This window comes from Myotis nattereri (assembly GCF_964212035.1).
Source record: "Myotis nattereri genome assembly, chromosome: 16".
Classification (NCBI taxonomy): Eukaryota; Metazoa; Chordata; class Mammalia; order Chiroptera; family Vespertilionidae; genus Myotis; species Myotis nattereri.
This window is the reverse complement of record NC_138091.1, coordinates 3,470,870-3,495,589: the sequence shown is the minus strand read 5'-3', so window position 1 is coordinate 3,495,589 and position 24,720 is coordinate 3,470,870. Positions and strand designations below refer to the sequence as shown.

General features: G+C 52.0%; 1 protein-coding gene across 3 annotated transcripts in view; it reads right to left on the bottom strand.

Annotated features, from left to right (window-relative positions):
- DRC3 (dynein regulatory complex subunit 3) overlaps nucleotides 1–24,720 on the bottom strand; it is a 47,337-nt gene that overhangs the window by 20,736 nt on the left and 1,881 nt on the right. For all 3 annotated transcript variants that reach the window (XR_013997023.1, XR_013997024.1, XM_081110770.1), the window contains 4 exons: nucleotides 22,154–22,318; nucleotides 18,852–18,968; nucleotides 14,748–14,914; nucleotides 4,437–4,583 (listed from right to left, as the gene is read on the bottom strand). Coding sequence is in view for 1 of the 3 variants with exons in the window: in XM_081110770.1 (XP_080966896.1) it covers nucleotides 4,437–4,583; nucleotides 14,748–14,914; nucleotides 18,852–18,968; nucleotides 22,154–22,313 (591 nt within the window). In the remaining 2 variants the exon portion in view is untranslated. The remainder of the gene's footprint in view (nucleotides 1–4,436; nucleotides 4,584–14,747; nucleotides 14,915–18,851; nucleotides 18,969–22,153; nucleotides 22,319–24,720) is intronic.

Genomic DNA, 24,720 nt, shown 5'->3' with positions numbered 1-24,720 from the left:
CTCAGCCCTTGGCTCTGTGCCCTGCCACCTCCTGGCTTTCCTCACCCATCCAGTCCTCCTCCTGTGCCTGCTGGGGATGCTGGTGCCCCTCGGGCTTGGTCCTCAGCCTCTGGGCTCACTCCACACACCCAGGCGTGTACCAGACCTTCACCCTCTGACAACACTCAGGTCTCTGCCTCCAGCCCAGCCCCACCTAGGAACGCCAGAACCACGCTTCTGGCTGCCTCGTGCCTCCTGGCTGCCTCAAAAGCACTGCCAAACCCCTGTCCAAGCTGGACCTCTGCCCTCCCAGAGTCCTGCCGAGGTGAGCGGCGCCCAGCCAGCCAGCGCCCAGGACCCTCCCTTCCTCCTCAGACCCAGGCTGTCCCAGGCCCGCCCAATCACTGATCGCCTCTAACCTGTCACATCTTCTCTGTCCAGGGCCTGCCTCAGCCTCCTAGCTGTCTCCCTGTGCTCCCGCCCCCTCTACTCTGTCCAGCCCGCCCCAGCGAGCGACTAGGGCAATCTGTTAAATGCAAACCTGATCCCACCAGTCCCTCACTCACCTTGTGTGGCTTCCTCTTGGGCACAGAGTTACAGCAAGCTCCTGCTGTGGCCTGCAGGGCCCTGCCTACCCCTCCACACCGCCGCCTCTCCTCTCCAGCTCCAGCCACTGGCGGCTCAGTGCTGCCTCCCGACCCAGGGCCTTCGCATGTGCTCTGCCTTCTGCCTTCACTCAGCCAACTCCTGCTCATGCTGTAGATCCATCTGCAAACCACCACCAGTGGCCGCCATCCTGTACATCCACCTCAACCCATGCTCTGCCCTCCTGGCGCCTTCGTGTGTCTCCTTTCCAGGGTGCTGGCTCCGTGCAGGAAGGCCGGGCTTCCCCAGCCCGTGCAGTTCCGAGCCCCCCAGCCTCCCCGTCTTGTGCTGAGGGCCGGCCCAGTGTTTAACCCGCAGGATGTCAGAACACATGTCCATCTAGTGTTCTCCCTCAGCATGGGCCTTGGCTGCAGACAGCTCACTCTGCACATGTTGACATCCAGCTATTCATCGAGCTGCACACTTACATTCTGTCTCCTTACGGATTCATATGTCAATAAATTAGTGTGTTCTTAAAATCTCTAGCTTCCAGCCTCTCCTCTCATCTCTATTCCCACAGCCTGTCCTGAGTGAGGCCACCTCCTCTCGATCTCTCTGGACCATGGCCCCTGCCTCCGCTCCCCCATCTCCATCTCTTCCCCTAGTTCCCACAGCAGTCCTCAGGTCCCTGAACTTCTGACCCGTGTGAATTCTGCTAAACACTGCTGAGGGCTCTCCCTGGGCCTCCATCATCCACGGACCCTGCTGGCAGCACCCTGACCCTCGGGCCTGTCTCCATGCCCCCCCCCCCCAGCCCCTGGGATCAGCCCCTGCCCATCCCGGGGGCTGGGTAGAGGGGAGGGCCAGGCTTCAGGCACAGCCCAGGGCCTCAACTCAAAAGTGGCCTCACAGGAAGAGAGGGAGCGCCTTGGAGCCGGGAGGCAGCAGAGAAGCTGCACGAAGCCGTGTGGCTGTGGCTGGGCCTGGCTCTCCCACTGCCTGACCCCCCAGCATGGAGGCCAGTGCTGGGGGCAGGCAGTGGTTGGCCCGGGACAGACAGGTGCCGCCGTTTTGCAGAGCTCGGTTTTGTACTTATTTATCTTGATGCTTCCAGGCAAATCTCTGAACCGTGAAAGGAGTCTTCGCTTCCTCCCAGCACAACAGAAGGCCGGCTGCTACCTGCCATTCACAGCAACGCCTGGGCCCGAGGAGAGGAGGCAGGATGGGCCTTGGAACTGTGCAGTGGGCTGTCGCACGATTTCGTGAGAGTAAGATGCCAGTGGAGCCGCCTGGAAAGCAGCAGTTCCACGGGCTGGGCCTGCACCCGAGTCCAAGCCTGGGAGGGTGAGGGAGATCTGCCCCCCCCCTCCGCCCCCCACGGCTCTCCTGGGCGCTCTGCACATCAGCTCCCTGTGCCGCAGACACGGCTCCTTTCTCTCAGGAAAGGCACCAGCTTCCGGCGAGATGGGCAGGCCAGCAGGCCTCCGTCTCCCTGGCTCCCAACACAAGGAATAGCCTAGCCCTGCTGCCAACGCTGCACAAGCTGGGCACCATCTCCTCCCAGTGGTGGCAATTCCCACAATGGATCCCAGATCCCACAGAAGCAGCGGAGAATGAGAAGCAAGTGAAAGGGGACCAGCCCACAACGGGAAATGGGAAGGAGGCGGGCATTGGAAAGACAAGGCAACGGGCAGGCCAGGCAGTGGGCCGGCCAGCAGTGCACTGAGGACAGGCCCTTTGTGCTGGGGCAAGTCCTACACAGGCTTTGCTGCTAGATGACCTGGGTCCAAGTCCCAGCTTGACTACACTGGCTATGAGCTCCTGAGTACGCCAGCCCACCTGGGACAGCTCCTGGGTGTGCCAGCCCACCTGGGACAACTCCTGGGTGTGCCAGCCCACCTGGGACAGATCCTGGGTGTGTCAGCCCGCCTGGGACAGCTCCTGTGTGAGCCGGCCCACCTGGGACAGCTCCTGGGTGAGCCGGCCCACCTGGGACAGCTCCTGGGTGAGTTAGTCCACCGGGGACAGCTCCTGTGTGAGCCGGCCCACCTGGGACAGCTCCTGGGTGAGTTAGTCTACCTGGGACAGCTCCTGGGTGTGTCGGCCCACCTGGGACAGCTCCTGGGTGAGCCAGCCCACCTGGGACAGCTCCTGGGTGAGTTAGTCTACCTGGGACAGCTCCTGTGTGAGCCGGCCCACCTGGGACAGCTCCTGTGTGAGCCGGCCCACCTGGGACAGCTCCTGGGTGTGTCGGCCCACCTGGGACAGCTTTCCTTGGGAGCTGGGTGAGAACAGAGCCTGCCTTAGAGGTTGCGGTGGAAACTACGTGAAATAATGCCGTCTGCTTGGCGTGTACGTGCACAATGGCTGCTGTCATGCTGCTTCTGGGCCTACACAGAGGAGGGGAATCGCGGCTCTGCCATGAGCTGTGATCCTGGCCAACTGCTAAGCCTCACAGTTTGTCTCCTCAACTTCTTTGTCAGAGAATCAGACAGTACAGAGAGAGGCGGGGCCCATGGGGCAGACTTTTTGGGAGAGCTCCTGAGGGCAATCTCTGGGGTGTCAGAGACTGGACAGGTGCTGCCGCCCTGCCCCCACGAAACCCGCCCCATCCTCATCCTTGTGACGGCCACAGGCCCCAGTGCCTGCGGCCGGCTGGGCCCGAGGCAGACTCGCTGGAAGCTCTGGAGGAGGGAGAGGCTGAGCTGCGTGGCTCTAGGGAGGGACCACCTTCCCTCGCAGCCCGACCAGCACCACTGCCCCTGCGCGCAGCCCTCCCTCCGGGGCCAAATCTGGGTGTCCTCCCTGGGCTGGGGATCTCTGCTGGCCCCACCTTCCACTCCCTGAGGCCGCCCACCACCGAGGCCCCCGGGCAGCTGGCAGGGGCCAGCCTGGGCGGGCCCAGAGGCCGGTGCTGAGTGGCCTCGGTCCCAGCACTGTGTGAGTTTGAGCCGCATCACCCTGGTCAGCACCACCGCCCCTAATGGTGACTGTCCGCCAGGAGCGCCGAGGCCGTCAGGCTCTTCCTGTGACAGCAGCCGGCACGGAGGATGGTCTCCAGGTGCCGACCCGCTGCCGGGCTCGGTGCTGGGGGGAGCCGACCTTGGTGCAAAGCTTGGCCTCTCCCACGCACCCCCAGGCCCAGCAGAGGCGGCCACAAACTGTGGATCCCTTTGCAGCTCCGAGCAGGTAGCGCAGAGCCAGTCCTGGTGGTGTCTCACACTGACCGCCCAGGCCCTCCCCGCCCGCGCCCCCCCCCCCCAAGAGGCCCCAGAACCAACACAGCTGGTGGCAGGGGTCAGACAACGTGAGAGCAGGAACCCGTTAGCGCCACAAGCAGCACCAAAGGGCAGTCTTGGTGGCACCAGAGCCTGGTGGCGGATTCTGCCTCTCGGGTCAGCCCCTCATGGCAGCTCACACACGGGGGTCAGCCAGCCCGAGAGCCAGCCCCACCAAGGGGCGAGCCAACAGCAGTCAAGACCCAACTACAACAGGAGGGACCCACACGAGGGACATTCCTGGAGCACCTGTCAGAGGTCAGGAAGGCGGTGCCACTGAGCCCCCCAGACCTGCTGCGTCAGGACCCCTCCCAGACCGGAGGCTCCGCAGACGGACCTAATGCATAGGCACCACCACAGAGAGGCAGCCAAACGGGAGACAGAGAGAGGAATCCCCAGAGTGGCCGTGCCGGGTGGAAGGAGCCTGGCCACATGAGCAAGACCCAGGCTGGCCACCAGGGTCCTGCCGACAGCGGCCAAGAAAGGAGCGGGGAGGGGGGAGCGGCCCTGCGCTCTGCCTCAGGGTCCCTTTCCCGAAACTAGGGGCCCGAGGACTGTCTCACGGAGCTGGGACACCCAGAGGGAGACACTTGCCATGTGGTCATCGATCCGCCGAGAGTCCAGGTACACGAGGTCAGGAAGGTAGGCCCAGATGAACATCTTGTAATCCTCTGCCTCGGCGATGGGGTTCCCAGAGAGGCTGAGCGCTCGCAGGTCCTTGAACCGCCGCAGGTAGATGATCTGGGGAGGACAGGCGAGAAGATCCACTTTTTTGGCTGCGCAGCTCTCTCTGGCATCTGCCAGAGTTGCAGCTTGGCCACAACTCCAGTGCTGAGCAGAGTGACAGGTGAGGAAGGTGGAAGGGGCTCCAGGCTCATGGCTGTGCCAAGGCCTCTGGTCAGGCCTGGACTTTCCGAAGGATCAGCAAACCTAGGTTCAAATGCTAGCTGTGAGCCTCACTTTCCAGATCTGTAAAATGGGTGTGAGGATGTTATCTGTTATATGTGTTGTAAGGATCAAATGAAATAACTATGAAATGCATGTAGGAGAGTGCCTGGCACTTACTTGAATTCACTGGATAACTGCTAGTGGAACATTCCACTAATGCTTTTATTTTTTCCTATACTCTATTTTTTTTAACCATATAGTTAATACAGGCATACCTCATTTTATTGCACTGTGCTGTATTGTGCTTCACAGATATTGCATTTTTTCACAAATTGAAGGTTTGTGGCAATCCTGCAAGTCTATTGGTACCATTTTCCCAACAGTATTTGCTCACTTTGTGTGTCTGTGTCACAGAAAGGTAATTTTCACAATATTTCAAATTATATCATCATCATCATCATCAACGTCGTCATTGTACTTGCGATAGTGGTCTGTAATCAGTGATCTGTACTGTGACTATTGTAATTGCTTTGGGGCACCACAAACCACACTCACAAAAGACAGTGAACTTAACAGATAAATGAGGTTTATGTTCTTGCTGCTCTACAGACTGGCCAGTCTCTCTCCCTCTCCTGGGGCCTCCCTGCTCCCTGAGACACAATGATACTGGAATTAGGTCAGTTAATACCCTACAATGCACTCTAAGTGTTCAAATGAAAGGAGAAGTCGCCCGACTCTCACCTTAAAGCAAAAGCTAGAAATGATTAAGCTGAGTGAGGAAGGCGTTGAAAGCCAAGGTAGGCTGGAAGCTAGGCCTCTCGCACCAAACGTTTAGCCAAGCCGTGAATGCAAAGGAAAAGTTCTTGAAGGGAATGAAAGGAGCTACTCCAGGGAACACATGAATGATAAGAGGGTGAAATAGCCTTACTGCTGAGAGGGAGACAGTTTTACAGGCCTGGATAGGAGATCAAACCAGCCACAACATGCCCTTCAGCCAAAGCCTAATCCAGAGCAAGGCCCTCTCTTCAGTTCTGTGGCGGCTGAGAGCGGTGAGGAGGCTGCAGCAGGAAAACCGGAAGTAGCAGAGGTTGAGTCATGAGGCTGAAGGAAAGAAGGCATCTCCATGTCATAGAAGTGCACAGTGAAGCAGCAAGTGCAGATGCAGAAGATGCGGCAAGTTATTCAGAAGATCTAGCTCAGATGATTAATAAGCAACATAGTCCATTGCAGACAAAGGAGCCCTTTTTGAGAAAAGATGCCATAACCAGAGGGGAGAACTCAGTGCCTGGCTTCAGAGGACGGGCTGCCTCTCTTGTTAGGGGCTAATGCAGCTGGTGACTTGAAGTCCAAGCCAGTGCTCCCGTTCCAGTCCAAAATCCTGGGGCTCTTAAGAACGATGCTAATCCACTCTGCCTGTAAATGGAACAACACAGCACATCTGTTTACAACATGGTGTACTCATCTTTTAAGTGCGCTGTTGAGACCCAGTCTCAGAAAGAAAGACTCCTTTCAAATAGTACTGCTCACTGACAATGTACCTGCCACCCAAGAGCCCTGCTGAGATGTACAATGAGATTACTGGTAGTGTTGCTGCCATGACTGCTCACACAACACTCAGCCCATGGGTCAAGGGGTAATTTCCACTTCCAAGCCTTTTTAATTAAGAATTACATTTTGTAACGCTATGGGTGCCATAGACAGTGATTCCTCTGATGGATCTGGGCAAAGTGAATTGAAAACCTTTGGAAAGGATCCACCATTCTAGATGCCATAAGAACATTTCATGATGCATGGGAAGAGGTGAAAATAGCAACATTAGCAGGAGTTAGAAGAAGGTGAGTCCAGCCCTCATGGATGACTTTGAGGGGTTCAAGACCTCAGTGGAGGAAGTAACTGCACATGTGATGGAAATAGTAAGAGAACGAGAATGACAAGTGGAGCCTGAAGATGTACTGAGTGCTGCCATCTCGTGAGAAAGCTTAGGATGAGGAGTTGCTTCTTATGATGAGCAAAGAAAGTGGTTCCTTGAGATGGAATCTGCTCCTGGGGAAGACGCTGTGAAGACTGTTGAAATGATAAAAGATTTAGAGCATGAAACTTAGTTGACATAGCAGTACCACAGTTTGAGAGGATGACTCAAATTTTGAAAGAAGTTCTATGGGGGTAGAATGCTATCAGACAGCATTGCGCGCTACAGAGAAAGCATTCACGAAAGGAAGAGCCCATCAATGTGGCAAATGCCATTGTTGTGTTATTTTAAGAAAGTGCCAGAGTCACCGCAGTCTTCACTCAGCAGCCGTCAACATGAAAGCAGCACCCTTTGGTTGATCTCTTACCCCCACTCCCCTTCCTTTGCTCTGAGGTTGGATAGTCTGTTCAATGTTTCTATGTCTCTGGATCTATTTTTGTTCATCAGTTTATGTTGTTCATTATATTCCACAAATAAGGGAGATCATGTGATATTTATCTTTCTCGGACTGGCTTATTTTGCTTAGCATAATGCTCTCCAGGTCCATCCATGCTGTTGCAAATAGTAAAAGTTCCTTCTTTTTTACAGCAGCATAGTATTCCATTGTGTAGATGTACCACAGTCTTTTTAAAAAAGTTTTATTTTATTTTTTCTCTGTATAATTTTTTTTCCATTTTATTTGATTTTTTTACAATATACAAAATAAATCTATTACCAGATTGTAGATACAAAATAATTAGCCATTTACATGCAGTAAACATTAATATTTTAAGAAAAATGATTTAAAATATAATGCTACATGCAATAAATATTAATATTTCAAGAAAAAAGATTTTTTTTTTAAGAAAAAAGATTTTATTTATTTTTTATCTTTATTGTTCAGATTGTTACAGATGTTCCTCTTCCCGCCCCCCCCAAAGCTCCCCTCCACCCGGCTCCCACCCCACCCCAGGCCCTTGCCCCCCTACTGTCCTCATCCATAAGTGTAAGATGTTTGTCCAATCTCTTTCCGCATCCCCCACATCCCCTCTCCACCCCGAGAATTGTCAGTCTGCTCCCTTTCCATGCCCTGATTCTATTACATTCACCAGTTTATTCTGTTCATCAGATTTTTTATTCATTTGATTTTTAGATTCACTTGTTGATAGATATGTATTTGTTGTCACTTTGTTGTTCATAATTTTTTATCTTTACCCTTTTCTTCTTCTTCCTCTTCTTAAAGAATACCCTTCAGCATTTCAAATAATCCTGGTTTGGTGGTGATGTACTCCTTTAGCTTTCTCTCGTCTCTGAAGCTCTTTATCTGACCTTCAATTCTAAATGATAGCTTTGCTGGGTAGAGTAATCTTGGTTGTAGGTTCTTGCTATTCATCACTTTGAATATTTCTTGCCACTCCCTTCTGGCCTGCATAGTTTCTGTTGCGAAATTAGCTGACAATCCTATGGGTACTCCCTTGTAGGTAACTAACTGTTTTTCTCTGGCTGCTTTTAAGATTCTCTCTTTGTCTTTTGCTCTTGGCATTTTAATTATGATGTGTCTTGGTGTGGTCATCTTTGGATTCCTCTTGTTTGGGGTTCTCTGTGCTTCCTGGACTTGTAAGTCCATTTCTTTCACCAGGTAGGTGAAGTTTTCTGTCATTATTTCTTCAAATAGGTTTTCAATATCTTGCTCTCTCTCTTCTTCTGAAACCCCCATAATTTGGATGTTGGTATGCTTGAAGTTGTCCCAGAGGCTCCTTACACTATCTTCATATTTTTGGATTCTTTTTTCTTTTTGTTTTTCCAGTTGGGTGTTTTTTTGCTTTCTCGTATTTCAAATCTTTGACTTGATTCTTGGGATCCTCTAATCTACTGTTAAATTCCTGTATATTATTCTTTGTTTCAGTCAGTGTATGCTTAATTTCTGACTGGTCCTTTTCCAATTTTTTTTTTTTTTTGGCATTTTCACTATGATCCTTGAAGGTCTCACTAAGTTCCTCGGAGGTTTCTAGAAGATTCTTGAGTAACCTTATAACTGTGGTTTTGAATTCTATATCCAGTATTTTGCTTTCTTCCATTTCTTTCATTTGTGACATGTTTCTTTGTCTCTGCATTTTGGCTGCTTCCTGGTGTTTTTTTCTATGTGTTGGGTAGCTGCTAAGTCTCCTTCAGTTTATAGAGTGGCCTTGTGTGGTAGGTGTCCTACAGGGCCCACTGGCTCAACCTCCCCAATCACCTGAGGTGGACACTCTTGGTGCACCCCTTTGAAGGGTGTCTGCACAGTCTTTTTGTAGTTAAGGTTTGATTGCTGTTGGTATCACTGGGAGGCCAATTGGCTGTGAGGACCAGCTGTGTATACAATGGAAGAGCTGCTATGCAGGAGACACCCTTATGGGGCAGGACTTGCTTCAGTGGGGCTTTGGTGCTCACTGATTCTTCCCCTTGAGTGTGTCACTTATGGATGCGAAGAGTTGTAATCTGGTATGGTCTCACACTGATCACTGGGTACACTGGCTCTTGGATCTCTAAGGAGGTGCAAAGTCAGCCACTGCCTGGGCCACCCAGCAGGAGCTATAGAGAGATCTGCAGATTTGTCCTCTTTGTATCGAGTTTGGAAGTGCCCAAATGAGGCCCAGCTGTGAAGCAAGGCAGGCTGCTGCTACTGGTCTTGGGCCTTCTTTTGATAGCTTTGGGGCTCCTTGACCCAGTTGCTGCCTGTTTGACAGGTTTGGGGCTGAGAAAGGACAGGACATTCATATGCAAAAGCCGATGCGCACAGCTTGGGTGGGGTTGTAAATTGGGTGGGGCGGGGTCTCAGGGAATCACCAGGGCGAAGCAAACAGCAATGGCTGCCAGTCAGCCCTGCACCAGAGAGGTCTCAGTGCAGGAACAGTAACCGCTGTGAGCACCTCCGTCTGAAAGAAAGCCGCCCCTCATGTTCCTGCCCCGATGCCAGAGAGTCCAGTTTCTCCCCGTATGTGTCTGGGTCCCCCAGAGTCTCGCCCAGCACTGGAGTTCAGAGCAAGCAGGAGCTTGTATCTCCCTCCCGATTAAAATAGCAGCACACCCAGGTGCCAGCCCATTCTGCGCCTCCACACCTCCTACCAGTCTCAATGCACTTTCTTCTTTACCTCTCTGGCTGTAGTACTTTCACTCAGCCAGCTTTCCTGCAGTTCTGGATGATTCTGTATTCTGTCTTTTAGTTGATCCTGTATTCTGTCTTTTAGTTGTAATTTTGATGTGGTTGTGAGAGGCAGCAAGTACCTATGCTGTCATCTTGGTTCTCAAGAAAAGAGATTTTAAATAATATTACCAAAACTGTATTAACATACTATAATATCACAAAAGTTGTAGACAATATTAAAAATCTGCAAACAACAGGATTACTTCTATTGTATTCTAAAATATATTTTTTTCTGGCTCTCTTTTTGTTTATCAGTTTATGTTGTTCATTATATTCCACAAATGAGTGAGATCATGTGATATTTATCTTTCTCCAACTGGCTTATTTTGCTTAGCATGATGCTCTCCAGGTCCATCCATGCTGTTGCAAATGGTAGGAGTTCCTTCTTTTCTAAAGCAGGGTAGTATTCCATTGTATAGATGTACCACAGTTTTTTAATCCACTCACCTACTGATGGGCACTTAGGCTGTTTCCAAATCTTAGCTATGGTGAATTGTGCTGCTATGAACATAGGGGTGCAAATATCCTTTCTGGTTGGTGTTTCTAGTTTCTTGGGATATGTTCCTAGAAGTGGGATCACTGGGTCAAATGGGAGTTCCATTTTTAATTTTTTGAGGAAACTCCATACTGTTTCCCACAGTGGTTGCACCAGTCTGCATTCCCACCAGCAGTGCACGAGGGTTCTTTTTCCTCCACATCCTCACCAGCACTTGTCGTTTGTTGATTTGTTGATGATAGCCATTCTGACAGGTGTGAGATGGTACCTCATTGTCATTCTGATTTGCATCTCTCAGATGATTACTGACTGAGCATGTTTTCATATGTCTCTTGGCCTTCTGTATGTCCTCTTTCAAAAAGTGTCTAATTAGGTACTTTGCCCATTTTTTAATTGGATTATTTAACTTTCTTTTGTTAATTTGTATGAGTTCCCTATAAATGTTGGAGATTAAACCCTTATAGGATATAACATTGGCAAATATGTTCTCCCATGCAGTGGGCTCTCTTGTTATTTTGTTGATGGTTTCTTTTGCTGTGCAGAAGTTTTTTTTTGATGTATTCTCATTTGTTTATTTTCTTCTTAGTTTCCATTGTTCTAGGAGCTGTATCAGTAAAGATACTACTATGACATATGTTCGATATTTTGCTGCCTATGGATTCTTCTAAGATTTTTATATTTTCCTGTCTTACATTTAAGCCCTTTATCCATTTTGAGTTTATTTTTGTGTATAGTGTTGAGTTGGTGGTCTAGTTTCATTTTTTTTTGCATGTATCCGTCCAATTTTCCCAGCACCATTTATTGAAGAGACTATCTTGACTCCATTGTATGCTCTTGCCTACTTTGTCAAATATTAATTGAACATAATGGCTTGGGTTGATTTCTGGGTTCTCTGTTCTGTTCCATTGGTCTATATGTCTGTTCTTGTGCCAGTACCAGGCAGTTTTGAGAACAGTGGCTTTGTAATATAGCTTGATACCTGGTATTGTGATCCCTCCAACTTTGTTCTTCTTTCTCAGGATTGCTGCAGCTATTCAGGGCCTTTTTAAAATTTCATATGAATTTTTGGAGAGTTTATTCTAGATCTGTGAAATATGCCATTGGTATTTTAATGGGGATTGCATTCAATCTATAGATGGCTTTGGGTAGTATGGACATGTTAATGATGTTGATTCTACCAATCCATGAACATAGTATATTCTTCCATTTGTTTATGTCTTCCTCTATCTCATTGGTTCTCAACCTGTGGGTCGCGACCCCTTTGGGGGCCGAACGACCCTTTTACAGGGGTCACCTAAGACCATCGGAAAACACATATATAATTACATATTGTTTTTGTGATTAATCACTATGCTTTAATTATGTTCAATTTGTAACAATGAAATTGGGGTCACCACAACATGAGGAGCTGTATTAAAGGGTCAGGGCATTAGGAAGTTTGAGAACCACTGCTCTATCTCTTTTTTCTTTTCTTTTTTTAAATTTATTTATTTATTTGTTTATTTTTCCCCCTTTATTGAATAAGATATTACAAATGTGTCCTTATCCCCCCAATGTCCCCTCATCCCCCCAATCCTGCCTTCACCCTCAATGGCCTATAGTTTTCTGAGTACAGGGCTTTTACCTCCTTATTTAAGTTTATTTCTTGGTATCTTAATTTTTTAGTGCAGTGATAAATGGGATTTTTTTTTTTTTTTTTTTAGTTTCTCTTTCTGTGATTTCATTATTGGTGTATAAAAAAGCCATAGATTTCTGGGTGTTAATTTTGTATCCTGCTACATTGCCAAATTCATTTATTAAGTCTAGTAGTTTTTTGATGGTATCTTTAGGGTTTCTATGTACAATATCATGTCATCTGCGAATAAGGACAGTTTTATTTCTTTTTTTCCAATTTGGATACCTTTTATATTTTCTTCTTGTCTGATCGCTATGGCTAGCACTTCCAGTACTATGTTGAACAGGAGTGGTGAAAGTGGGCATCCCTGTCTTATTCCTGTTCTTAGGGGAAATGAGTTTAGTTTTTGCCCATTGAGTATGATGTTGGCTGTAGGTTTGTCATATAAGTCTTTTATTATGTTGAGGTATGATCTCTCTATTCCCACTTTGTTGAGTGTTTTTATCAAGAAAGGGTGTTGGATTTCGTCACATGCCTTTTCTGCATCAATTGATATAATTATGTGATTTTTGTCTCTCAATTTGTTTACATTATGTATAACTTTTATTGATTTGCGGATATTGTACCTTGCATCCCCGGAATAAACCCCACTTGGTCATGGTGTATGATCTTCCTAATATAATGCTGGATCTGATTTGCTAGAATTTTGTTGAGGATTTTATCATCAATGTCCATCAAGGATATTGGCCTGTAATTCTCTTTCTTTGTAGTGCCTTTATCCGGTTTTGGGATCAGGGTAATGCTGGCTTCATAGAAAGAGCTTGGAAGTGTGCCTTCCTCTTGAATTTTTTTTGGAATAGTCTGAGGAGAATAGGTTTTAATTCTTCTTTGAATGTTTGGTAAAACTACCCTGTGAAGCCGGCCAGACCAGGGCTTTTGTTTGCTGGAAGATTTCTTATTACTGCTTCAATTTCATCGGTAGTTATTGGCCTATTCAGCTTTTTTTTTTTTTTTTATTCTTCCTGATTGAGTTTTGGAAGCTTGTATTTTTCTAGGAATATGTCCATTTTGTCTAGGTTGTCCAATTTGTTGGAATAGAGTTGTTTGTAGTAATTTTTTACAATCCTCTGTATGTCTGTGGGGTTGGTTGTTACTTCACCTCTTTCATTTCTGATTTTTGTTTATTTGGGTCTTCTCTCTGTGTTTCTTGGTGAGCCTGGCTAGAGGGTCAAATGAATTTCTCAGGGAGGATCTCAGCTGTGACAGTCCTCCCTTTGTTAAGAATGTACTCCAGCCTGGCTGGTGTGGCTCAGTGGTTGAGCATCAAGCTATGAACCAGGAGGTCATGGTTCAATTACCAATCAGGGCACATGCCTGGGTTGTAGGCTTGATCCCCAGTGGGGGGTGTGCAGGAGGCAGCTGATCAATAATTCTCTCTTATCATTGATGCTTCTCTCTCCTTCTCCCTTCCTCTCTGAAATCAATGAAAATATATCCTATATAATAAAAGCCTAATATACAAATTGTCCCCTTGACCGGGAGTTCGACCGGGAGTCCAACCAAGGGGAGGGCTGGCCAGCCAACCGCCTGTGGCCCCTCTCCCCAGCTGGCCATGCCCCGGCTGGCAGCAGTGGCAGGTGGCCAGGGGAAGGGACGCCCTGGCTGGCAGCTGGGGGAAGGGAGGCCATGGCCGGCAGCCACTAGGAACCCTACCCATGCATGAATTTCATGCACTGGGCCTCTAGTTTATATATAAAAAGGAACAGTCCTAGCCAGTTCTGCTCAGTGGATAGAGCATCAACTTGTAGACCGAAGGGTCCCAGGTACAATTCTGGTCAAGGGCATGTACCTTGGTTGCAGGCTCCTCCCTGGTCAGGGCTTGTGCAGGAGGCAACCAATCGATGTGTTTCTTTCACATCTATGTTTCTCTCTGTCTTACCTTCTTTTCCACTCTCTCTCTATAAATCAATGGAAAAATATCCTTGGGTGATGGTTAAGAAAAAAAAAGAACGCACTCCAGCCTGACACTGAATGAGGTGACTCATGTCCATCACCTCACTCAATTCCTGGCAGGTGGGTTACGGCCATTATCTCCATTTTATAGATGAGGAAACTGAGGCATAGAGGGCTCAAGCCTTAGGGCATGCAGCTGGGGTTTGGACCCAGGCCATCTAGCTGACGGAAGCAGAAGAGGAATCTGGAAAGGGCATCGGGCAGCTCCCCGGATTGACTGGTGGGCGGAGAAGCAGTTCCCAGCTGTGGGCCTGTCCCTGCCCCATCCCCAGTCGCTGGGATCTTGGGAATAGACAGGGAGGCAGCCAACCTTCCCCCAAATGACCAATGACCTCTGCCCCCTCACACGTACACACCCCTGGCCCCCCGGGGTGGACACCAGCTTCTTGTCATGCTGTGTGTCCTGATTATGCAGATGTGTGCTGGGCATCCCTGAGGGACTGTGCCTTGCGGGTCTCTGTATCCACTGAGCACAGGCCAAATGTCCCTCCAAGCAGGTCCTTGCCCCAGCAACGGCTCTTTAAGTGAGCCTGGGGCTCAGGGAAAGAAAGAGGCCCCACCAAGGCGGGGCACAAACTGGCACCCACAGACGGCCTTTCACGGTGAAGCGTGTTGTGTAAACATTACTGCGTCTCTTGTGAAATAAGCTGCGTCTCTGGCTTCTCCAGGAAAAGGGGAAGATCTAAAAGACTGGCCCTGCGCTTCCCTTTGACACAGACCCCAGCCCCAGCCCAGCCCGCCCTGGGCCTGAGCTCACTCACATTCATCATGTTGCCGATTTGGTTGTTGCCCAGGGACAGCACCTGCAGCTTGACCAGGGCATCCAGAGAGTCGATCTTGGAGATGCGGTTGTTGAACAAGCTCAGGTCCTCCAGGTTCACCAGTGTGTCCAGGCCCTCGATGGCCTCGATGTTGTTGAAGGACAGGTCTGGAAGGAAGAGGGCCAGAGGGCTGAGTGACGAGTTAGGGGTGGACCGTCCTGAACCAAACCTGTCTGGGCTACCTACGCTCTCTGAGCCAGCACCAAGCTGTCTGACAGAGCCGTGCATGGAGTCGAACTGTCCTCGCCCTCTCCAGTTCTGCCCTCACCTTCCTGGCTCGGGACACGTGGGCAAACGCTCATGTCCGTGCTCTGCTGCTGTTCTGAGCTGGACATGCTGACTGGCAGGTCTGGAGTGGGGAGCCAGGTGCCGTGTCCCCTTTGCCCACCTACAGCCATTTGGTAGTGATGCCCGGCATCTGCTCAGCACTCACCAACTTACCAGCTGCTGGTGTGTACACCCCAGACAGCAGCTCTGGGTGGCAGTCTGGAACTTCTCTCCCTGTGGGGCACGGCTACAGTGTTTTGGAGAGGTTCAAGCCTTGGACTGCGGAGAGGGCACAGTCCTCTCATTGCCACGTGCAAGTCCCAGCTTGGAGGGCAGAGCCAACAGCTATAGCTGTAAGCTTAACCTGTGGTCTGAACACATGGCCCCACGTGCCTGAGTGATAGAGTTCAGGTGCATGTAGTTGAGTGAGGTTGAAACCCACGAGAATGCTGTAAACATCTTGATCACGCCCTTACTTTGTCTCGTGGCATCTGCTATAAAATAAAGACACGGCTTGTGGGCGCTGGCGCTGTCTCCTCATCAGGGAGCAGCGTCCCACCGAGACCCAGCCGTCATTCTCTTGTCTGTCTTTTCTAAGCCTTTCATCGCCCCCACTCAGGGTCACTGAACCAGGCTGAGCTGGCATGAGTATGCCATGGCCGTGCCGGCTCCCCACATCTCCCCATTTGCTCAATTGGGAAGCTAAGTTCAGAAAGGCTTGGTGATTTGCCCAAAGCCACACAGCTAACTACTGGTGCTGGAGGGCAGCGAGGGCTCCCCCCAGACAGGCTGCAGGTCAGGCCTTCTAGGTACAGCACGGCCAACTCAAGCTTCCCCCCAAGCCCACGCACCCCCGCTGAGGTGTCCTGGTCCTCTCTAGCCCAAACTTCACATCTTTGGAACTAAAATGGACCGTTTTTAGTTGGGGCTGGGCTGCAACTCTGTCCTAGAATAGCAATGGCCCAGAGGCCCAACCTGGAATTTTTAAAAATATATATATTTTATTGATTTTTTACAGAGAGGAAGGGAGAGGGATAGAGAGTTAGAAACATCGATCAGCTGCCTCCTGCACACCCCCTACTGGGGATGTGCCCGCAACCAAGGTACATGCCCTTGACCGGAATCAAACCTGGGACCCTTCAGTCCGCAGGCTGACGCTCTATCCACTGAGCCAAACCAGTTAGGGCCCAACCTGGGAATTTTTCATGAGCTTGGGAATACAGTCATGGTAGCTGCAAGGTGGCACATTAAAAAGGTGCCGTGGAAAGTAAGTGTATCCACATCCTCATTTAGTCTCGTTGGTATGCTGGGGATGCTCGCCTGCTGACGGCTGGGATCAAGGATAACTGAGTGTCCCTTTAGCTACGCTAGGCCCTGGAGCGCATTACCTCATTGAATCCTCATAGCAGAGGTATCGCCACCTGATTTTTTGGACGAGGAAACCCAGACTCAAAGGGCCTGGTGGTAATATGCCTGAGGGCACAGAGCACCCAGGGAAGCCGAGGGTCAGAGGGCTGGAACAGCTGCTGCAAAATTGGTTAGCACTTGGCTGAGCTGGGATACAAACTGGGGCCTGCTAAATGCCACGCCTGCCCACTTCCCTTTCCAGCGGGCAGCCAGGTCTGCTCTCCAGAGGCCTGGCCACCCCCCAGAACCAGTGCTGCAGGGAGATGTTCCACATGGGGCCAGCGAGGGGCGCTCTGACCTGTTGTGCTGCCGGTAGCTGTGGAAGAGCACTGCCACCATGGCCAATGTCAGGCACCAACAAGACATCCTGAATGCAAACGTGGTGAGATGTGCAAATCAGCCCTCCAGAGCCTGCTCCGGCCGCTCGGCACCCGCTCACCCGGAGCTGACTGCGGGGGCCAGCGGTGGGTACACGTCGGTGGGGGCTTGCTGAACCAGCCCAGGGACCAGCTCTTCCTGCCTGCGGTTGGGTCCCTGGACTACTAGTGCCGTGGCTGGGCAAAGGCTGGTTGACTCTCTGAGGGGTGCATGCTGACCTTTTGCCAGAAATTTCCCCTTCTGCTTTCTCACCCTGTGCCATGGAGTCCTGGGCATCACAAGAGTGCCTCCCAGGAACCTGTGGCACTTGTTTTATATCTGAGGGACGGCTGGGCTGGTAGCTCTGCCTAAAAGCCCAGCATTCAGACAGCTGGTGCCTGGCAGGCCTTCCAGAGGGGGCATGGCTCAGGGCCTGGTTGACCCAGCGCCCTCTTCTCCTCCTTCATTTCCTAGGGCAGGGGTGGGGACCTTTCTTCCACCCGGGGCCCTTTGGGTATCTATGACATCATTCGCGGGCCAGACATAATTAGCAACTTAAAATGTAGCCTGCTGTATTTGGGCCAACATTTAATTAACTCACCCCTAACGCCTTGGCAGGGCCAGACCAAATGATCTCTCAGGCCTTTCATGGCCTAAGGGCCGGACGTTCCCCACCCCTGCAGAGAGGCAGATGACTTGTGGCGAGGCTGGGCCACTCAGCAGGAACGAGTGCCAGAGTGCCGGAGGAGCCCTGGCTGGGTCGCCTCAGCTGCCTGCCGCGTGCGACGCCATCGAGCCTCTCCGCCTCAGCCGCTGCGTCTGCGAAACTGCAGCCTAAGCGGCTGTGGGGCTGCGAGGGCTGGCAGCTGGCAGCACACTCAGCCAAGCTGCTGGGCACACCTGGAGGCTCCCCCTGTGCCGGGCTCCTGCTACGGGGACACAGCCTGACAGGGTGAAGGAACCCGGCTTCGGGTCAGACAGGCCTGGGTTTGCACCCCAGCAGCTCTGGTCGTGGAGCTTTGGGCAAGTGCCTGGGCCGCTCAGAGCCCCTCCTCACCTATGGATTGGGATTGTAACGGGTCTTTTGCTGTAAGAGTGAAACAAAGCAGTTATACTGGGCTCCCCCGCCAGCTCCTCTCCCTCCAGGCGCCCACCTGCCCCTCAGCAGCGGGGAGGCCGCCTCCTCGCTCAGCAGACAGACACGGGTCGTCAGGACCCTGCGGTCTGAGCAGTGAGGCCAGAGCTCCAGAGTCAGTGCCGGGCTGGGAGCCAGAGGCCCCCCCCACGCGCTGTGGCCTCAGTTTGCTCATCTCTACAATGGGCGGCTGTGTGCACTAGAACAGCTCACATGGAGGCCCGCGCTTGGCAGGCAGGAAGTGCTCAGTGCAACTAGCAACTGTGATGATTCTTTTGGGTCTGATCGGAGCCCCCATGAGTGGTGGGACCCACAGTTAGCTGTCAGCCGCGTGCAGTGACCACAAGGAACCCAGGGCTGCTCCTTCGACCACCCACTCCCAAACCGGAGGCTGGCAGCTGGGGACGGAATACACTGTCCTGGCGCATCCAAGCACATTTCTGGATGTGCCCGGGCTTTTAAAAAGAACGGCTTCAGCCCTGTACAGTGTGGCTTGCTGGTTGGAGCACTGGCCCATGCTGGGAAGGGCTGTGGGTTCGCTTCCGGATTCCTAGTCAAGGGCACGTACCTGGGTTGCAGGTTTGGGCAACCAATCGATGTGTCTCTCTCACGTGGATGTTTCCATGTTTCTCTATCTCTCTCCCCTGCCCTCCCTCCTTTACATGCTCTCTGAAAATCAAATGGAAAAATATCCTTGGGTGAAGATTAACAAAAAAAGAACCATAGCAATAAAAAGAACAGCGTTCTTGCTCCCTGCAGACAGAGCTCTGCTGCCTGTGGGCTCGCAGGGTACTGCCAGGGAGACAAACACCGTGGCGAGGGTGATCTTGGCGGGGTCGCCTTGAACTCGGGCGGTCGCACACACGAAGGGGCCTTACCGAGCCAGACCAGCTGTGTGAGGTTCTCCAGGCCCTCGATCCTCTCGATGATGTTATTGTCCAGCTGCAGCTTTCTCAAGTTCTCAAACTGCCAGAGGTTGTCAATGCGGAGGATGTCTGAAACAGGCCGCGGAGACCGCTGGCTCCAGCCTCGGCTGAAGGTTAGAGTCTAGAGCAGTGTCCTGGGGGACTGAGCTGATGCTATGCACACGCAGGCCCCAGCCCCGCTCTTGCCTGCAGTCGGTGGGCGCCCTGACTGGGCTGAGCACCAGGAGCTCAGGACACAGGACTCCTGCGGCCTCCGGGGCCAGGCTGAGGGCTGCCCAGGACACCAGAAACTTGGGGCACAAGGCACAGGCCGGGGTCCGCCTGCCTTCCCTCTGCCGCGTGACAGACGGAAGCCAGGCTGCAGGGTGGATGCCTCCTTGTGCACTGTGGGTGGGTCAGTTGACTGGTTCAGACATTTTGGAGGGGAATTTGGCCACATTTACTGAAATATTTAATGTCTGTGCCCTTTGACCGTGCAGTTTCTCTACTTGGAATCTGTCTGCAAAGACACACTTGTGTATATGCCCAAAGAAATACCTCTAGGAACATGATGGGCAGAAAGATAGGGGGACCCCAAATACCATATATGGGGGTGTTGTCAAACAGTGACAGGCAGGCTCCATGAGTCATAGAAGCGCCCACCCTGTGGTCCCTGAAGGCCCCCTTTACAGTCACAGGCCAGCTCGCTGTCTCGCCGGACACACACAAGGCACTGTGGCTTCTATGGCTGCAGCCAGTGGGTCCTGAAAACCCTGAAGTTTGAGTAAGTGTATTCTGTGTATGTAAAATTCTAGCGGGCTGACACTGTGCCCCCAGTTCATTCTAGAAGCTACAAATAGCTCTACTGCTTACATGCCCCTTGGCTCTCTACTTGCTTTTGTAGTAACTGCTGACACTTAGAACATGCTCACTAAGATGAAGCAGGGAGAAGGTGCCCTTAACAAGCACACATTTGGGGCAGCATCAGTTTTCACTCAGGGGGACGATATTCATTGAGGTCCTGGGAGAGACACAGCACCCTCCCCACTGTCCTCTTCCAGCCATGTCTGGGGGAGGGGGGTGCGGGGGGAGGGGCCAGCGTCTCTCTGACCCAGAGTCCTGCCTGTCCTGGGCCCCAGGGCCAGGTAGCACTGGGGTCTGTTCTTTAGCTCTCTGACCAGATTCCCAGGCTGCTTCGGCCACCATCCCTACTTGTGCTTCTGGGGTGGCCCAGGGCCCCAGATGCCAGCACCTCCCATCCCGGTCTGGGCTTCCCAGGCACCTTCTCTGAGCCTGAGCCTTGGGTGCAGCTGACCTGCAGACACCAGTCCTCAGGGTGGCTCGCACACTCCTGGGTGCTCGCCGGGCACCCCTGCACGCTGGCTTTCCCCACACATCAGCAGTTCGTGTGGAAAAGCCAAACAACACAACAAAATCAGGATCTACTTGGCAGTTAGCTCTGAACGAGCCGCTAGCAGGACAGGACTACCTCAAACGCCCATTATCTTCAACGTGGACACAGAGCCCTCCTCACTGCCACCGCCTCGGTCTCGGCCCATCAGCAGTGCCCCTAGACTCCCTGCTCCCCAGGCCCCGCCTTGCAGCCGTGGGACCCTGTGTAAGCCTAAATCCCTGTCCCTCCTCTGCTCAGGACCCTCCGAGGCTCCCCGCTCCCTCACTATACAAACCACACTCCCTCTCCAGCCCCAGGCCGTGCTAGCTGACCTGCCACTCTCCGCCTGTCTCCACCCAGGTCTGCGCCCGGGCTTCTGTGCCTGCTGCTTCCTCTGCAGTCAGCACCTTCCTGCATCTCCGCGTGGCCCCTTCCCTTCCCGCCTTCCAGTCTTTGCTCAACTGTCACCTTCTGGAGGAAGGAACCCTGGCTGGGAGGGGAAGCATCAGGAAGGGGGCAGTGCAAAAGCTCCCTCTGGTGACAGCCATTCTGCAACCCCTTAGCCTTTCATTACCCAGGCCAGGGCCTCACTGCTCTGGGTGGCCAGCCCTGCAGAACTGGGGTCACCCTGGAGGCCTGTGCGCTCTGTGGGCTGGGGTCAGGGCCTTGCCCACTGCTGGGCCCCCAGGGTCTGGCCCAGACCAGCTGAGGCAGGGCCTCAGGGAAGACAAAGAGGGTAAAGGAAATCAAATATATAGTGACAGAAGGAGCGGAGACTGCGGGCCGGGCACACATGCTAGAGTGTACAAATGCTGATGATAAAGTTGTACACTTGAAATTTATAGTGTTATTAACCAATGCTACTTCAGTCAATTTAATTTTTTTTAAAAAAGAAGAAACCCCCCACCAAAACCAGTCAAAAGAAAAGAAAAGAAAAGAAAAGAAAAGAAAGGAAAAGAAAAGAAAAGAAAAAAGAATTCCTTCTTGTTGAGCAGATGGCTCCGCAGGTCGGCTGGGAAGCCAGGATAGAGCAGGACTATGAATCTGACCCGTTCCTCCACTGTGGCCCGCCTGCAGGTGAGAATTGTGAGAATAATCAAGTAATCTTTTCTGTCAAAAAAGGGAGTTTAGGCAACTGCCATTTTGAAACCGAAAAGGTCAACCCCTCCCTTTTTCCTTTAAATTAGCACAAGAATGTGAGCCTAAACTCTGACCAATCAAGAGTGAGGGACAGATGGTGTGTGTCAGGGATAAAACCCTGTGTAGGCTGCACGCCCTCCTGCAGGAGTAAAGATACTGCCTTGCTGTTGGCTCCCACATATCACTTGTGTTCTACCAGGACCCTTGGTTTGGGGGCTCGCCTTCTTTCTAACATGCACAATGCCCGGCTGCAGGCTCTATGCCCATCTCTCCTGCTTCCTCTCACAGCTCTCACTAGCCTTTTTTAATGAACCCAAACTGTGCACGTTGTCTTACCTTGTCCTCCCAACCAGCCCTTGGCCAGAGACTACAATGATCCCATTTCACAGATGGGGACACTGAGGCACTGAGGTTCTACCTGGTCCCCAGCCACATCTTCCCAGCAGGCTACCCGGCCACTCTTGCCCAGCTCCCTGCCCATGGCCCTGTGCCACTCCTGTCTTCTGCTCCTCCTCCAAAGCTGTACATCCTCCTCCCCCTCCCCACAGCTGTGCTGACTGCTTGGGACCACCCTCCTAGGTTCCTCCGCCCGAGGACACTGAGGCCTCTGTGGGTCGCTTAGATTTGGAATGAGAGAATTTTATCTTTTTATACGGACTTTGCCTGGAATTCTGGGGCTGGGATGTGGATTGGAGAAAGTCAGGGGGCCCTGCCTGGTGCCCTGCCCGCCCGGGGTACGCACTCTGGAAGTCCAGCTGTAGGGAGACGACGTCCTTAAAGAGGATGCCCTCCTGTTTGGCCAGCTGCCCAGCCTCCTCCTGTGGGCCCTGCTCCCCGACAGCCAGCTTAAGCATGTCGTCGTTCATCACTCTTGGCTCCAGTGAGTTGCACAGCCGGTTCATCTTCCCTAAAAAACATTACGTTTGTGTTCCACAATCTACTTCTCCCTTTGCCTGAGGACAGGGGCTGGCGGGCGTCCTTTGAAAGTGCTGGGGAGCACTGTGGCGGGTAAGGACACACAGACACTGCCCCCTCCCACTGCTTGGCCCCCTGCACCGGGGGGTTAGGACATCTGCACTAAGGCTGCTCCAGGGCTTCCCCGGGCAACCACGTATGCCCATCCTGCCTGGTGCCCTTCCTTGGCCCCACAACCACCGCTGTGACCCTACCCCGGACAAGTGGATGGTGCCACACTGGTCTCTTACCCTCTGGAGCTCAGCTTCCCGATGGCCGTGGTCACCTTGGGCCTTGGGCTTCTGTGCCCACCCTTGTTCAGGTTTCTTGGTGCCAACCACTGAACATTATCCTCAGCAGCCCCAGCCAGGTACGCTAGCCCGCAGCTGCCTCCTCTGAGCGCCTCAGACAGCCAGACAGCCATGTCTGTGTCGCCTCCCCCAGCTCCCCCGGCATGCTGCCCAGTGTGTAGGAGGGTGCCCACCAAGCTGGTCATTCATGTTCCCTGAGAAACGTGAGCATGGGCCTCAGGATAAGAGTGCCCAGCAAGCTGGTCATTCATGTTTCCCCTGAGAAACGTGAGCACGGGCTTCAGGATAAGAGTGCCCACCAGAGCTGGTTGCTTGAGCTGGGGAGAAAGTGGGGCAGATGAACAGAGAGAAGCAGAGATGGAAATCTGGGGGATCCAGGGGAAAATAGACAGAAGGACAGACAGACTGGCACAGACAGAGGCTGCCTTCTTCTTGCTGGCTTTCCAGCCCCTAATGTCCCTGATTTCAGGCCCTGTGAGAGTTTCCTACTTCTGGCATCAAATCCTCCTTCACTTAAACTAACCCAGGAGGTTCTGTTGTTAATGGTCCAAAGGAATTGGGTTGAGATACCACAGGCAAAGTGGGGAGCTGGGGACTCGGTCAGTCACACTGTGAGGATGACCGAGCTGCCATTCCTGGCTGGGCAGAGCCACAGTCCTGGGAAGCCAGCGCATCCGACCTCCTCTCATCACCAGCCCTCTGAGTGAGAACATCCCGAAGACGGTGCCCGCAGGAAGACACACTCTCCGCCAGTCTACTGGAGATCCCCAGATCCTGCCTCCTGAATCTCTGCAAACTCAGTTCTCCCTCCTACTTCCCACCCTGCTTCTCACCTCGCTGCTGACTTCACTTGCTATCTTTGTCTGCACGTGTCCCCAACATCAGGGCCTCCCTGAACCTCCCGTCCTCCCTGCTCTGCTAGCCCTCGACACCGGACAGCCCCTGTCCTCTGCCCTTTATCCACGGGGTTCTGTTCGGAGAGAGTGCTGGTGGCGATGGTGTGCACCACAAACCCGATGGGCCTGGCAGCCCTGCCACTTGGCCTTAGACTGCCACTGCCCAGCTGCCCTCCCCGCTCCTTCCCCACCATCCATTGCAGGCAGCTTACGTAAATATGCATCTTCCATTTCTGGATTTTGCATGATCAGATGTCCCATGCTTTTGGCTCTCATGCGGCCTTTCCTTCTCCACCCAGAGGAGGCACGGCCTCACCTGACCCCAACCCCATCCCTCCGACCCTCCCCCATGCCTAGTCTCTACCTGCACCTTCCATCTTCCCGCTCCTCCCATTTGTCAACACTGGCTACATCTCCTGCCCACAAAAGATGTTTCCCGCCCTCTGCCTTTCTCTATATCCCTACTCTTCTGAACAAATTTTTCTAAAATTTCCCATAACTTGACACCGAGTTGCCTTTGGGGACATTTTAATGTGCTGTATTTGGCAGATATTACCTGTAAGGTGTTTGTACTTTTTCAAAAAGAGGTGCTGTACTTGAGGAAATTATTCTTAATTCTGATTTCAAAACTTCAACTGACTTATCGTCCCTCCCACATCAAGGCCTGGCACCTATGTCAGATCAAGCTGCTTTCGGTCCAGCCCAACCATCGCCATGCGGGGCAGCTGCCTAGCCCACGAGGACAGGATGACAGGATTTAGACCCCGATTGTGCATCCTTTGGCAACTCACCTCACCCGGCTAAGCCTTGAATTTCCCAGCTATACTAGATGAATAATTCCTCCCGCCTACATTTGTTTAAGATCATTTATTTAGTCTACACGCATGTAATGAATATCTACATGTTATGATTACGACAGATCTCCTTATCTCTGTCTCAGAATAAATCATATAGTCATACAAACGTTTAATTAGTAACTATGACAAATTTGTAGGTGCCGGGAACTATGATAGCATGCATTAGGGGCGCCCGGCCTGGCCAGGGAGGTGGGGCTGAGCGCTGAAGGAGGAGTAGAAAGAAGGAGAGGGAACTGCACAGTGAGGGCCCTGATGTGGGAAGAGGACACGTTCCACTTTAGCTGAAGTGAT